The 13,345-nt window shown below is 68.2% G+C and overlaps 2 protein-coding genes across 2 annotated transcripts; both read right to left on the bottom strand.

Moving 5' to 3' along the window:
• Positions 1–2,542, bottom strand: Fut7 (fucosyltransferase 7). The gene is given in 8 exon segments (XM_048349156.1): positions 1–53; positions 56–173; positions 175–281; positions 284–434; positions 436–801; positions 803–1,016; positions 2,244–2,394; positions 2,536–2,542. Coding segments are annotated over 8 exon segments (1,167 nt in total).
• A 5,077-nt stretch (positions 2,543–7,619) lies between these two features.
• Positions 7,620–13,112, bottom strand: Npdc1 (neural proliferation, differentiation and control 1). Its single transcript, XM_048346407.1, is given in 10 exon segments — positions 7,620–7,981; positions 8,081–8,174; positions 8,324–8,403; positions 8,735–8,819; positions 8,920–8,986; positions 9,099–9,269; positions 9,357–9,396; positions 9,398–9,492; positions 10,517–10,663; positions 12,804–13,112. Coding segments are annotated over 10 exon segments (984 nt in total). The 5' UTR covers positions 12,916–13,112; the 3' UTR covers positions 7,620–7,888.
• Between the last annotated feature and the right edge of the window lie 233 nt (positions 13,113–13,345).

Genomic DNA, 13,345 nt, shown 5'->3' on the forward strand with positions numbered 1-13,345 from the left:
TCAGGCCCGGAACCAGCCGTCCAGGTCCTCGTAGACCTGGCCGCGGGGCAGGCGGGGTAGAGCGGGCAGATGGCACAGAAGCGCTCCCGCCAGTCCCCCAGCAGCCGCACCCGGAGCTTGTCCCGCCAGGCAAAGAAGCGGCCGTAGCGGCTCTCGTTCATGCCCGAGAGGAAACGCGGCCAGCTCGCGGGCGGAGCCGAAGTCGTCCACGTGCACGAAGGCCTCGGGAGGCAGGAAGGCCTCGTACGTGGCCCGCGGGGGGCCCAGCACCACGGGGACGGCCCGGCGGCCAGCGCGTTGCGCCACAGCTTCTCGGTGATGTAGTCGCGGTGCTGCGAGTTCTCAAAGGACAGGTAGAAGCGGTACCGGGCCACCGTGGGCAGCAGGCAGCGGGCACACAGGGGCCGCCCGCTGGCACGCCCGAACACGTCCACCCCGCAGGTGAGGGGCCAGCTGCCGGTACAGCCGGGCCCGCCTCTGCCGCTCCTGGAAGTTGCTCACCACCCAGGCGGCCATCCCGCTCTTGGGGGGCCGTGGGGGCGCGGGGCCCGCGTGGGGCTCCAGGCGGCCGTAGGGCACAAAGATGTCGGAGTCGCGCCGGTAGCTCAGCACCCAGTTGAAGATTCCCCGGAGGCGCCCGAGGCCGTGGGTGTGGCTGGGGGACTCCATGGAGGCCCAGATCCAGGGCTGCCCGGGGGGCCGCTGGGCCAGGGGCAGGCGGGACCCCCGGGTCTCCAGCTCGCGGTGGTGGAAGACCACGGCGTCGGCGCTGGCCAGCAGGCTCCGGTTGGTGCTCAGGCGGGCAGCGGGCCACGCCGTACCGCGTGCAGGTGTCACCGGGCAGCTCCGGGGGCTGCCCCGCAAACGGCCAGTGCCAGACGAGGATGGTGACCGGGGGCCGGGGGGCCGGGGGGCCCCGGGGGGCCCCACCCGGCCACCGCAGGAGCCAGAGGGCCGCGAACAGGGTTGCCCCCGACCAAGCCCCCCCAGGCCCGCAGCCTCCAGGGAGCCGAGACCTGCAGCGGGACCCGAGGAGAAGCCATGTCAGCACTGGCCCAGGGCGCGGGGCCCCCCACCCGCCGCCCGCGCCCCCCCAGGGCTGGGCACTCACCAGCATGGTTCAGCCACAGCCTGCAGGACGCCTCTCAAATCACAGCGGCCTCCCTAGCGGCAGTGCCCTGAAATCACGGCTGCGCCCCGCTGAGCCCCGGGCTGGAAGGTCTCCCTTTATCTTCCCAAGGTGCGAGAGAAGCCAAGGGCCCTGCCCTGCGGCACCCACGCCCTCCCGCCCCCCAGCTACTGGGGGTGCGGGTGGCTACCGGAAGGAGGCCACGCCAGGCCCCCGCCGCCCCTGCCCACCCCTGCTGGCCTCCGGAAGGGCCCGGAGAGGACCGGTTACGCACGCAGAGGAGGCGCTGGGGCCCGCTCGGCCCCGGGGAAGGGAAGCCCACCCGCGCGAGCGCCGGAGCCGACCGGGCCTCCTCCCAGACGGGCACCCCAGCCACGGCCCACGGCCCGGGGCACCCGCCAAGATCAGGGGCGCTGCCCCCGGACGCTGGAGGGGCCCCTCCCTGCGGCCTCACCACTTCCCTCACTCACCCCTGCCGGGCTGCCCTGGCATCTGAGACCCGGGCGTTCCAGATGTGCGGGACACAGAGGTGTCTACTGGGGCCAGCCCGCCCCACCCTCCTCCGCCACCTCCAGGAGCTGCCTTATCCCTTGACTCCGGGTCCCCAGACAGGAGCCCATCCTGGGGTCTGGAAGACTCCAGCATATTCTGGCAAGAGGCGGCCCTGGGCTGCGTGGCGCAGGGACCTGTGGGAATCTCTGCGTGCCCCCGGCTTCCCGTGGCTGCCCCAGGAGGGGGCTTTCCAGGCTGGAAGGGGAAGGAGCCGTCGGGTCCCTGACGGCCGGCTGGCGGGGCAGGGGCTGGCTTCCCCTCCGGGAACAGGAAGGCCGGCCCCAGCCCGAGGTGAGGCGCAGGTCCGGCCTGGCGGTCGCCTCGGGGTCAAGGTTCATCCCTTCCACCTCTCTGAGCTGGAGCTGCGGCAAGCTAGCCGGCCCCACAGTCGACCCTACGATGCTGGCGGCCACCAGCCCTCCTCTGCTGCCCAGAGCCCCGGGCCAGGAGACCCGGAGGGAAAGGGGCTGCTGTCAGACCTGCTGCCCGCACAGTCTTTGAGGCTCTGCCCTGTGCCCCTCCCTTCTAGGTCCCCGGCCGCATCTCCCGGCCTTCGCCCCACCTAAAGACCGGGCTGCCGTTGGAAGAGGAACCGGGCGGCCCCCAGCGGGGAAGAGGAACGTGCCGGAGGGTGTCCATGTGACCCCTGGGTCGCACCCTGCCGGCTGCGGCCAGCGCCTCCTCCAGGCTGCGGTGCAGAGCTTGTGCAATCCCTGACCAAGGGCGGGGGGCCGTGGGAGCCTCAGATGGTCTGGGGTGCGCCCAAGGCACCCGTGCCGGCCTGGACTGCCAGCGTGGGAACAAACCCACCCCACGTGTAGGGAGACGACCACAGCGGCATCCCCGCCCCCTACCCGCCATGGGCAACCTCAGGGGAGACACGCCCTGGCCTCAAGCCTCATCTCACCCCACCCCACCTCTCCTCCGCGTGCCCGCGGGCACGGAGGGAGCGGGCAGCAGGGGCCTGCAGGAAGGAAGCCATCCTGCCAGCCCGGGGCCACCAGCTGCTGCCTCCCGGAGCCCGCGGTCCTTCCTGTTTGTGCCGCCTGCCAGGCGGCCTGGGGCCCCGTGCCCTCCCCTCCCCACCCCGACAGCAGCTCCCTTCCTGGGTGGATTCAGAGAAACCCCCACCCGGCTCTGTCGGGCCGCTCCCTCCCCCCGTGCCACCTCGGGTTGGCAACCGTGGGGCCCCGACTGTGAGAACCTGATAGCTGAGAAATGGGTCAGAACGAAAGAGGCAAAAGAGGGGGTGAGAGGGGATGAGTCAGAGGGGAAACTGGGGTTCCTCCAGCAGCTGCCTTACCTGCAGCCAGGCCTCCTGACTCACTGGGCCCTCAGGGATGTGGGGGGGGGGGGAGAGCCCCGGGCCCACGGCCTGGAGCAGCCCGGGCAGAATCCTAGGTGCTGCTGAGCAAGGCTTCCAGCCTGCCCAATGGGGCCAGCCCTGCGGCGGTCCCGCTCAGCTGCCAAGCCATGCACCCCATTCCCAAAGAAGGCCTGCGGGCTGCGGCTCACGGCCCCTGCGGTGGCAGCGGGGGGAAGGGGCATGGGGCCCCAGCCGGAGGGCATCTCGAGGAACCGGGCCGCACCCAGCGGCCTGCCTGACCTCTTCCCCCCAAACTGGCCTAAGCAGGACCTGTGCCGGGAGGCCCCCTGTGGCTGCGTTCCAACGCCGCGCTCTCCAGCCAAGGAGGGAGCCTGGGCGTCGTTAGGGTTAGGACTGGGGGCTCTGCGGGTGAGGGTTTGGGGCAGGGGTCCTAACGCCTCTCGGGGCTCTCCTTCGGGAAAGTAGGTGCGGTGAAGAATATGTCCATGGAGGCCTGGGCAGGGATCCAACGGGACCCCAGGTCAGGGCGCAGCCCAGGGGCCCGCCCAGGCAGTCCGGGGAGCCAGCTGGCATGGAGAGGGGGAGGGCAGGGCCTGGAGAGCTAGGGGCCTGGGCAGGCCCGGTCCTCCTCGCCACCCTTTCTTACCCAACCCCAGGCGGGGGCGGGGGCGGGGCACATCATTGTTCTTGACCGCCTATGGCTCCTGGCCAGCCCCGGGTGAGCAGGGGGCTGGCTGTCCGAGGACCCCCATGCCACACCCCGAGCCCTGCATGTCCTTTTCCAATCTGCCCGGAGCCGTGTCCCTATGAGCAGAGCTGGCAGGCCGCACAGGCTGGCAGAGACTTGGCGTGAGGTAGAGAAGGGTCCGGCTTCCCAGGGCTGAATCTGGGAGGGTGGGGTCCTGCCCCACCGTCCTGCTGGGCTGGGGGCCTCTCCAAACAGGTGGGTGCAACTCGGGCCCTTGCTGGAGTGGGGGCTCCACCCCGGCCTCTGTGCTCAGGAAGGTGCAGCAGCTCCGCTGGGCTGAGGCAGACGCCTCCTCTGGGAAGAAGCAGCGGGTAGAGGAAGAGCTGGGCTGCTGGGGGCGGGGGCAGGCCAGTATTAGACTCGGGTGGGCTGGGGGAGGGGGAGGAGGCCAGGTGAGGGCTCGGGTGGGCTGGGGGAGGGGGGCAGGCCAGTATTAGACTTGGGTGGGCTGGGGGCGGGGGTGGGGGGGAGGCCAGGTGAGGGCTCGGGTGGGCTGGGGGTGGGGGGAGGCCAGGTGAGGGCTCGGGTGGGCTGGGGGAGGGGGAGGAGGCCAGGTGAGGGCTCGGGTGGGCTGGGGAGGGGGACAGGCCAGGTGAGGGCTCGGGTGGGCTGGGGGAGGGGGGGCAGGCCAGTATTAGACTTGGGTGGGCTGGGGGCGGGGGTGGGGGGAGGCCAGGTGAGGGCTCGGGTGGGCTGGGGGAGGGGGGGCAGGCCAGTATTAGACTTGGGTGGGCTGGGGGCGGGGGTGGGGGGAGGCCAGGTGAGGGCTCGGGTGGGCTGGGGGAGGGGGGGCAGGCCAGTATTAGACTTGGGTGGGCTGGGGGCGGGGGTGGGGGGAGGCCAGGTGAGGGCTCGGGTGGGCTGGGGGAGGGGGGGCAGGCCAGGTGAGGGCTCGGGTGGGCTGTGGGTGGGGGGAGGCCAGGTGAGGGCTCGGGTGGGCTGGGGGAGGGGGGCAGGCCAGGTGAGGGCTCGGGTGGGCTGGGGGAGGGGGGCAGGCCAGGTGAGGGCTCGGGTGGGCTGGGGGAGGGGGGCAGGCCAGGTGAGGGCTCGGGTGGGCTGGGGGAGGGGGAGGAGGCCAGGTGAGGGCTCGGGTGGGCTGGGGGAGGGGGAGGCGGCCAGGTGAGGGCTCGGGTGGGCTGGGGGAGGGGGGGCAGGCCAGGTGAGGGCTCGGGTGGGCTGGGGGAGGGGGGGCAGGCCAGGTGAGGGCTCGGGTGGGCTGGGGGAGGGGGGGCAGGCCAGGTGAGGGCTCGGGTGGGCTGGGGGAGGGGGGGGCAGGCCAGGTGAGGGCTCGGGTGGGCTGGGGTGGGGCAGCAGCAGGCCTGTGTGTAGAGGGCTCGGGTGGGCTGGGGTGGGGCAGCAGCAGGCCTGTGTGTAGAGGGCTCGGGTGGGCTGGGGTGGGGCAGCAGCAGGCCTGTGTGTAGAGGGCTCGGGTGGGCTGCTGGCAGGGGCGGGGCAGGCCCGTAGAGGGCTCAGGTGGGCTGAGGGCCCAGGCGACTGTACCGGAACGCTGAGGTGAGACCGGCCTCCTACTGGCGCCAGGTCAGGGGCCTCTCAGAGGGCCCCTGGGGCAGGGACAGTGTCCCCACAAGGCCAGGCCACGCCATTTCACTCCAGACTGTGGCCTCCACACCCCCTGAAGTTCCAGGGCTTACGAGAGGACGGGGCAAGGGCTGCGGCAGCTCGGAGGTGGAGTTGGGGCAGAATCAAATGGTTCTCTGAACTGGCCTAGGGCAGATAGGAGCCAACACACAGGCGGGGTGGGGTGCTGGGCCGGACAGGGTTAAGTGGGCAGAGAGGAGACCCTGCCCACATTTTCCTCGTCAAAGCTGTAGATCATGGGCAGGGACCCCCAAGAACAGGCTGGGGAATACCAAAGGCTGAGGAGATGGGGCCCAGTGGGAGGCGGCGCCTGGGCCCCCACGTCAGGCCCGCAGGGGTGAGAGTGGTGACCCCAGGACAGATCCCGGTTTTCAGGGGAGCCCCTAGCCCTGGCTGCAGCCCCACTAGCACGACATGGGCCGAGTGCCAGGCCCTTCTCTGCACTGAGTGAGGCCCCTTGTCTCCGCTGAAGGTACCGGAAGCCGACAGCAGAGGGGTGCTCAGCTCCCTCCTCCCCGACCCCCACAGCAGCATCCAGAGGGGACCAGGCAAAGGTCACAGTTGAGGGGTGAGGGGGTGTGGATAAAGAGGCTTTCCTGGTCGGGGGGACTCTGGTTCCCAACACATAGTGCTTGTGGTTGGCCTTTTTTTGGGGGGCCAGTCCTGGGCCTTGAACTCAGGGCCTGAGCACTGTCCCTGGCTTCTTTTTGCTCAAGGCTAGCACTCTGCCACTTGAGCCACAGCGCCACTTCTGGCCGTTTTCTATGTATGTGGTGCTGAGGAATGGAACCCAGGGCTTCATGTATACGAGGCAGGCACTCTTGCCACTAGGCCATAGCCCCAGCCCCCCAGGGTTGGCCTGATTTCCACCAGCTTTCCCTACTGGCATTTCAAGGCCCTGTTCCCAAACCAGCCTCCACTTCCCCAGGCAGGGTTGTCTGAGCCTGGCCCCTCCAACCCTACCAACTGCTGAAGGGATTTTGTTGTTCTTGCTTTTGGGTCAGTCATGGGGCTTGAACTCAGGGCCTGGGTGCTGTCCCTGAGCATTTTTGTTCAAGCTAGCACTCTACTACTTTGAGCCACAGCACCTCTTTGGGTTTTCTGGCAGTTCATCGGAGACAAGGGTGTCACTAGGTTTCCTGCCCCGGCTGGCTTCGAATGGCAATCCTGAGATCTCGGCCTTCTGAGCCGCTGGGATCACAGGACTGAGCCACGGGCGCCCAGCCTGCTGGAGGGCTTTGGACAGGATGGTCTCCCCTTCCTGGATCAGCTAGGCCTGGGTCCTGTAGCTGGGCGGGAGCTGGCCCCATTTTGGCCCATTTGATTACACAGTGTTGTTCTCCACAACCCCCCCCCCACACACACACAGGCCTCCTTGCTCCTCACATGGGGGATTGGCACACCAGACCCAAGATCCCAGCTGTAGGCATCTCACTTCCTGATCTGGCCTCCGGGTCTACCGGAGTGTGTACACTTGTCACCCAGGACCCTGTACCTGGCATATCCCCCATTTCCACTGCAGGACCCAGGTCTCTTTGCAGTCCCTGACAGAAATTCGCAGTATCTATATCCTGTAGCTTTCCTGACTTCTGCCCCAGGGGCAGGAAGAAGTGCTGGGTGCCCACATCCAGTGTGTGCAGACTGCCCCATTTCCCAGTCCCCTCTTTTTTTTTGTGCCAGTCTTTAGGCTTGAACTGTGGGTCTGGGGTGTTGTCTCTGAGGTGTTTTTTTTTTTGTTTTTTTTTTTTGTTTTTTTTTTTTGCTCAAGGCTAGTGCTCTACCATTTAAATTTAAGCCACAGCTCCACTTCTGTTTTTTTTTTGTTGTTGTTGTTGATGTTTTGTTTTGTTTTTGGTAGTTAACTGAAGATAAAGAGTCTCACAGACTTTCCTACCTGGACTGGCTTCCAATCATGATCCTCAGATCTCAGCCTCCTGTGTAGCTTGGGTTACAGGTGTGAGCCACCAGCACCAGGCTCTAGCCCTTTCTATCACACTGAGTTGGAGCTTTCCGGACGCAAGAGGCAGCTCTGGGTTTGTAGAGAACCCTTCCCTTCCCTACTCTCGGACAGAAATGTGGGGAAGAGGTGAGGGTCAATGGAGAGGGGGCTGCCTGTCCTCCAATCTCCTTCAAAGTCTTCCTAAGAGCTCCAAAGGCTGCCCTCTGTCTTGGGGTACAGGGGTCCCCAGGTCCCCCATTCCAGGGCCATCCTGCAGGACCCCAGTGGAGGGGCGTGGCTACAGATTAACCAGTACCTACAAGCGCAGGTTTGAAATGGGCTTTAATTGGCTTTTGTCTCCAAAAGTTCCCATTCGTGGCTAGCCACCATCTAGGGTCTCCCCATTCTCCCCGGTTTGGGAGGACGAAGGACGCCGCCGGGTCTCCTGGCACAGGTGGGAATCTCCTTGGGAAGGGGCTTGGGGACCCGTGCCTCCCCACAACCTCACCCGCGCAGAGGGCGGCAGTGGAAACGCCAGGCCTTGCCCCTCTCCTCCCGCGGGCTGCAGGGTGGAGCGGGCGGGCTGGGCCCGGGTCACTGCAGCGGGGAAGGCGAGTGCCCGCCAGGAAGAGGCGCGGACAGCGAGGCGTGGTCGAACAGCGGGTTCCGAACCTCCATCTCCCCAGTCTGCAAAGGCACTAAGTCAAGGCCCCGGAGGGATGGGGGCGCGTGTGCACAGGGCGGGGAGCGGGCCCCCGGCGGGCCAGACCGCGCGCGGGCACTTACCGGGGCCAGGCCTGGACACTCGTACACCGTGAAGTCCCCGTCTTCGTTCTCCTCGTCCGAAGCCGAGTCCAGGTCCTTGGGAGGCCCCTTATGCCTGGGTGGGGGCGGGATCGCGGGTCTGGGCACCTCCTCCCCCGGCCCGAGGGGGCGCCCCGGGCACCGCTGGCGTGGGGCTGGGGGGGGTGGGGGGAGGAGGGCTCTGGGGTGGGGGGGGGCCGGGGCTGGGCGGGAGGGGGCGCTCACCGCTCCAGGCACAGCATCTGCTGCCTCTGGTGCTGGTAGTGGTACATCTCCGCGCTGTGCGCCAGCCGCTGGTCCCCGGGCTGCGGGCGGAGGGGAGGGGCCGCGCTGAGGCGGGGCCGCGGAGGGGCGGGGCCTCTGGGGAAGGGGCGGGGCCAGCGGGGCGGGGCGGCGGGGCCAGCAGGGGCGGGGGCCGCGGGAGGGGCGGGGCCTCTGGGGAGGGGCGGGGCCACGGGAGGGACGGGGCCTCTGGGGAGGCAGGGGCGGGGCCAGCCCTCTGGAGGAGCAGGGGCGGAGCCATGGGAGGGGCGGGGCCAGATGGGGCGGGGCCTCCGGGGAGATGGGGGTGGGGAGGAGGGCAGACGGGGCCGGGCCAGGCCTCCGGAGAGGCGGGGGCGGGGCCGGCCCACCCACCGAGATCCCGGGCGTCACCGGGGAGCACGGCGCCTGGGCCTTGGAGTAGTCGGCCTTCTGGGTCAGGCGGATCTCCCGCTGCAGCCTGCGGGAGGTGGGGCTGAGGTCGCGGCCTGGCCCGGGGCACGCGGGCCCCGGGGGCATGCCGTGGCGGCCCGGCCCGGCCCCGCCCGCCCACTGCTCACCTGCACCAGCACAGGGCTGCCACGGCGAAGGCGGCCGCGCCGGCCACGCAGAACGCCACCATCAGCACTGCAGGAGGGGCGCGGTGAGAGGCAACCTCGCGGCTGTGTGACCCCGCGTCCCCGGCCCCCGCACCCCCGGCCACCCCCACCCCCGCCCGCCGCCAGAGGCCCTGACCTACCAAGGGCGAGGCCGTCTCCACGCCGGCCACCCGGCTCCAAGGGAGCCATGTGCACTGGCCCGGCCGACACAGGGGAGGCCAAGGAGGTGCGGGGCGTGGGGAGAGAGGCTCCTGGAGTGAAAGGGAGGCTGGGCTGGGCTCCTTGACCCCTCTCTGAGAACCCTAGGGTAGCTGCGGGGAGAGCAGGTAGATTAAATCAGTAGGGCAGGACTGATGTCCGAAGTGGCAGAGACCAGGGCAAGGGGGCAGAGTTCTCACCAGGCTCCAGGAGCCGCTGCCGGACCTCAGACGGGGGCCCCCGCGGTGAGCCTCGGATGCTTGGCCCCCTTGAGGGCCAGCTCCTGCGCTAAGAAGTCAATCTCATCTTCCAGTCTGGGCTGGGGCAGGTCCTCCCCTGGGAAGGGAGGAGGTCATCAGTGAACCCCCGCCCCTCCTGAGATAGAGGGGCCCATCTTGGTCTAGGCCTCTACTCAGGGGCCTAGCAGGAAGGTCCTTATCCTTCCCAGGTTGCCATAGCAACTACAGAGGCCACTTCCTAAGAACCACAGCAGTTCCCAGGAAAAGTGGGCAGGGAGGCAAGGGCAGGGATACCAGGGGAATGTGCACAGGCCAGGCAGAAGGAGAAAAGAATGGAATCCCTTACCCCGGCCACAGTTCACAGAGATGGGCAAAGCACTGGACAGCATTTCCAACCTCACCCCCCAGGTACCTATCTCTGGCCACCAGGGGCAGTGGGAAGAAGCCAAAGAAAGCTCCAAGCATCCAGGCTGGGCTCCAGCGCTTCAAGAGGAGAGCAGCATGGGAGTGGTCCCCCCTAGTTCCTATTGTGGGCCCCATGGTCCAGACAGCGCCAACGTAGGCATCCATCCACAACCCACCACGAAGTGAAGGCGGAAGGCCACAGCAACTGCCTGCTGCCTCTCAGAGCCCTTCACAGGCCACACTCCTATCCTAGCACCTCTCTGTAAGGCCCCCCTCGGGCCTGAAGGCCTTCAGCAGCTGGCCATGGCTCCAGACTGCAGGCTGGTGGGCCACCAGCACTGGGCTGGGACTCACAAATCCCATAGAGTGGGCAGGTCAAGAGCAAGAGCCAGCAGGGGTGCCCAGTGGGCAGGAAAGGGGCACCCGGCACAGCTTTGGCAGGTATTATGAGGCCCAAACATGGGAACTCTGACTCCTCCTCTCCTGAGGTCACCCTTACCCTAGCAAGGCCTTGCTGCCCTATGACCTCAGCCCAGTTTTAGGCTCTGGGACCTTGAAAGGGTCAGGAGCTGCTGCCAGATGGATGTGAGAACTCCACAGGGACCTAGTGACTGACTTGGGGCAGGGGCTCCCCAGGGGTACAGCACAGGTGTTGGGGCTGCGAGGCAGGGAGGCCGTCCTGCCACTCACTCCCCCGGCCCTGTGGGCTTGCGTACCCGGGGGCTGGCGCATCCTGGGCACACACATCCCCTGCAGATCCTCCTGGTAGGGCTGCAGGCAGGGCCCGCAGGCATGAGCGCCGGGGGGGCACCTCGCCCGCCTCTTCAGGGCACAGTCTAGGCTTCCAGGACAGGCAGCCGCATCTAAGAAGGAAGAAGGCAAGGCTGGCCACAGCCTGCTGGGCCTGGTCTCTGAAGCAGCCCTGCCCGGCCCCTCCCCCACAGCACTGGCCAGGCTTGGCAGGAGCAGGCCTGGCTCTGGCCTTCGTTCTGGGCAGGCCCTTCCTCCCTCCAGCCAGGGCTCAGAACCAGGAAGCAAACGGCCCCAAGACGGAGGAGAACTACCCGGCCCCACCCGTTCCCTGGAGTCTGTCCACTTTCCAGACTTAAGCCGGATCGCAAACAGAATCTGACCCTAATTGTCCAGCTGCCTCTCCTGGGCAGAGCTATGCAGCTTTCCAATACTACAGGCTACAAGCCTCAAAGTGAACCAAGACCTCTAACCACACTGAGAACTCAAGAGGATAATAAGCCCAGGTCTAGCCTGGGAACAGCAGAAGATTCTGGGTAGTCACTTCCCCCAAATATCGGAGCTTTCCCCCCAAATAAACTCAATCACGTAGTCCTACAGGGGAGTATGAAAGAAACGAGAACAAGGGCCCGGCAGGAGCTGCCCCACTGCTTGGCCTCTGGCTTGTCCCAAGGCACAGAGAAGCAAGTCACTGGGGTCAGGAAGATCTTAGCAGGAGCTGGGTGGACCCAGAGCCTCTGGAGGCCTGGGTGGCCTGCGTGGCTAAACACTAGATCCCAGTCACACTTTCATCCCCCTGATTTGGGGCCCAGAAAATGGTGTGGTGCTTGCTTATACATGGCCAATCAGCCCTAATCTGCTGACAGAGGATGGGGCAGTGGCCCTCTCTGACTCTGTTTTCCCTGTGGCGTACAGAAATTCAGCTGCTTCAAAGCTAAGGAATATCTCCAACCTGGATCCAGTCACAGCAAGCCAGGAGTTTGGTGGGTTTGCTGGTCTCGGCCCAGCCTCTGTCCCATACTTCAGGCGGGGCCTCAAGGGGGGCTGGAGGGGCATGGACAAAGGCGGGCCTACCTCTGTGCCCTCGGTAGCCTGCCACTCGGTGTCCCCAGGCACTGAGCATGCTCACAAGGTAGTTTCAGTAACCCCAGTAGCAGGTGGGGCACAGGCCCCCAGCCAGACACCCCGCAGATGGGATCAACAGCCACCAGGGACTTCGATAGTTAAATATTAACCCCATGCGGGCGGTTCACTTGCACCCCACCTACCCGTTGGGCACCAGGGAGCCAGGAGGCCCGGGACTGATAACCCAGTCAGGCCTCCCCTGGCCCTCCAGTCTTCCAGCCCCCAGAGCCTCTGCACCACCCAGGATGTGGTTACTGCCAGCCGGTCTTTGGCAGCAAGGTTCCATCCAGCCTTACGGTAGGCAAGGCAGCCGGAGGGCGACCGCTGGTCTCCACCCACATCTGGGCCGAGCGTGGGTGGGGATGAGGAGGGACGGCCACGGGAAGCGGCTGAGTGGGCTCTCACCAGGTGGCCTGCACGGCTCGGGCCAGCCCCGATAGGCCCTCAGGAGTGCCTTCTGGCCACACCGAGCTCTCACTCAGGGTGCTGTACCCAGGACAAAATCCTCCTCCTGGCTCTGTCCTCAAGGCTAGGCAGGAGGAATGGGATTGCCCAGGGCATCAGCCCTCTGTGCCTCAGTTTCCTTCTCTGTCCCTTTCCGTCGGGGTTGCCGGGAGACAAGAGCGAACATGAGAATGCTGGGCCCCACAGACCTCTGAACCCAGGAGGGCCTCCCGGGCTCACCGCTCCAGAGTCTATCCACAGACAGTCCCGAAGGAAGAGGAAGAGCCCTCCAGGAGGGGCGCGCCGAGCCCGGCCCGGCGCCCGGACGCCCAGGCCGGCAGGGCCCCCCGCAGCTGCCCTCGCACCTCGGGGCCTCGAGGCTCGGGCAGAGGCGCGCGGGACCCCCCGGGCGGGCGGGCCCCGGGAGCCAGATCGCCTCGGGCGCAGACTCGGATCCGCCAGGCTCCGGGGCCCGGGGCCGAGAACGCCCACCGCGTCGAGAGCGGGGGTGGCGGCGGCGGGCCGGCCCGCCCGCCCCGGGCACGGCGGGGCCCAGGCCTTCCGCGGACCGGGCCGGCGAGGCCGGCGGCGCGCGCGAGGCCGGGGCGGCGACCGGGAGCCGCGGCCCGAGTCCCCTCCCGGCGACCCCGGCCCCGGGGCGGCCGCGCCCGCGGGCTGGCTCACCAGGGCGGCGGGCGGCGGCGCCGCGCAGGGCCGCTCCGAGGACCAGGCCGGAGAGCAGCAGCCGCAGCAGCCGCAGGTGCCGCGAGGAGGGCGGAGGGACCGGCGTCGCCATCGTTCAGCGCCGCCGCCCGGGCAGCATGGCCCCCGCGGGCCCCGGCTCCGCACCGGCCCCGGCCGCCGCGCCCCGGGAAGCGAGCGGGGGAGCCGGCGGGGGCGGAGGCGGAGGCGGAGGAGGGCGAGGAGGCGGAGGAGGGGGAGGCGGCGGCACCGACGCTGCGGCAAAGGATCCGGGAGCGAGGCGCAGGGCCGGCGGCGCGCGGGCGGGGAGTGCGCCTGCGCGCGCCGCCTGCGGGGGGGGGGGGGAGGGGGCGGCGCCTCCGGACGGCGCCCCGCCCCGCCCCGCCCCGCCCCCGTCCCCCGCCCCGCCCCCTCCCGCCACCCTCCGGCCCCGCTCGGCCCTTTCGCTCCAGGGGTCGGCCCGCCCCCGCCAGCCCCCGAAGTCGGCCCGGGCGGTGTCCGGACGGGCGGTGTCCGGACGGGCC

Source organism: Perognathus longimembris, chromosome 1, assembly GCF_023159225.1.
Source record: "Perognathus longimembris pacificus isolate PPM17 chromosome 1, ASM2315922v1, whole genome shotgun sequence".
Lineage (NCBI taxonomy): Eukaryota > Metazoa > Chordata > Mammalia > Rodentia > Heteromyidae > Perognathus > Perognathus longimembris.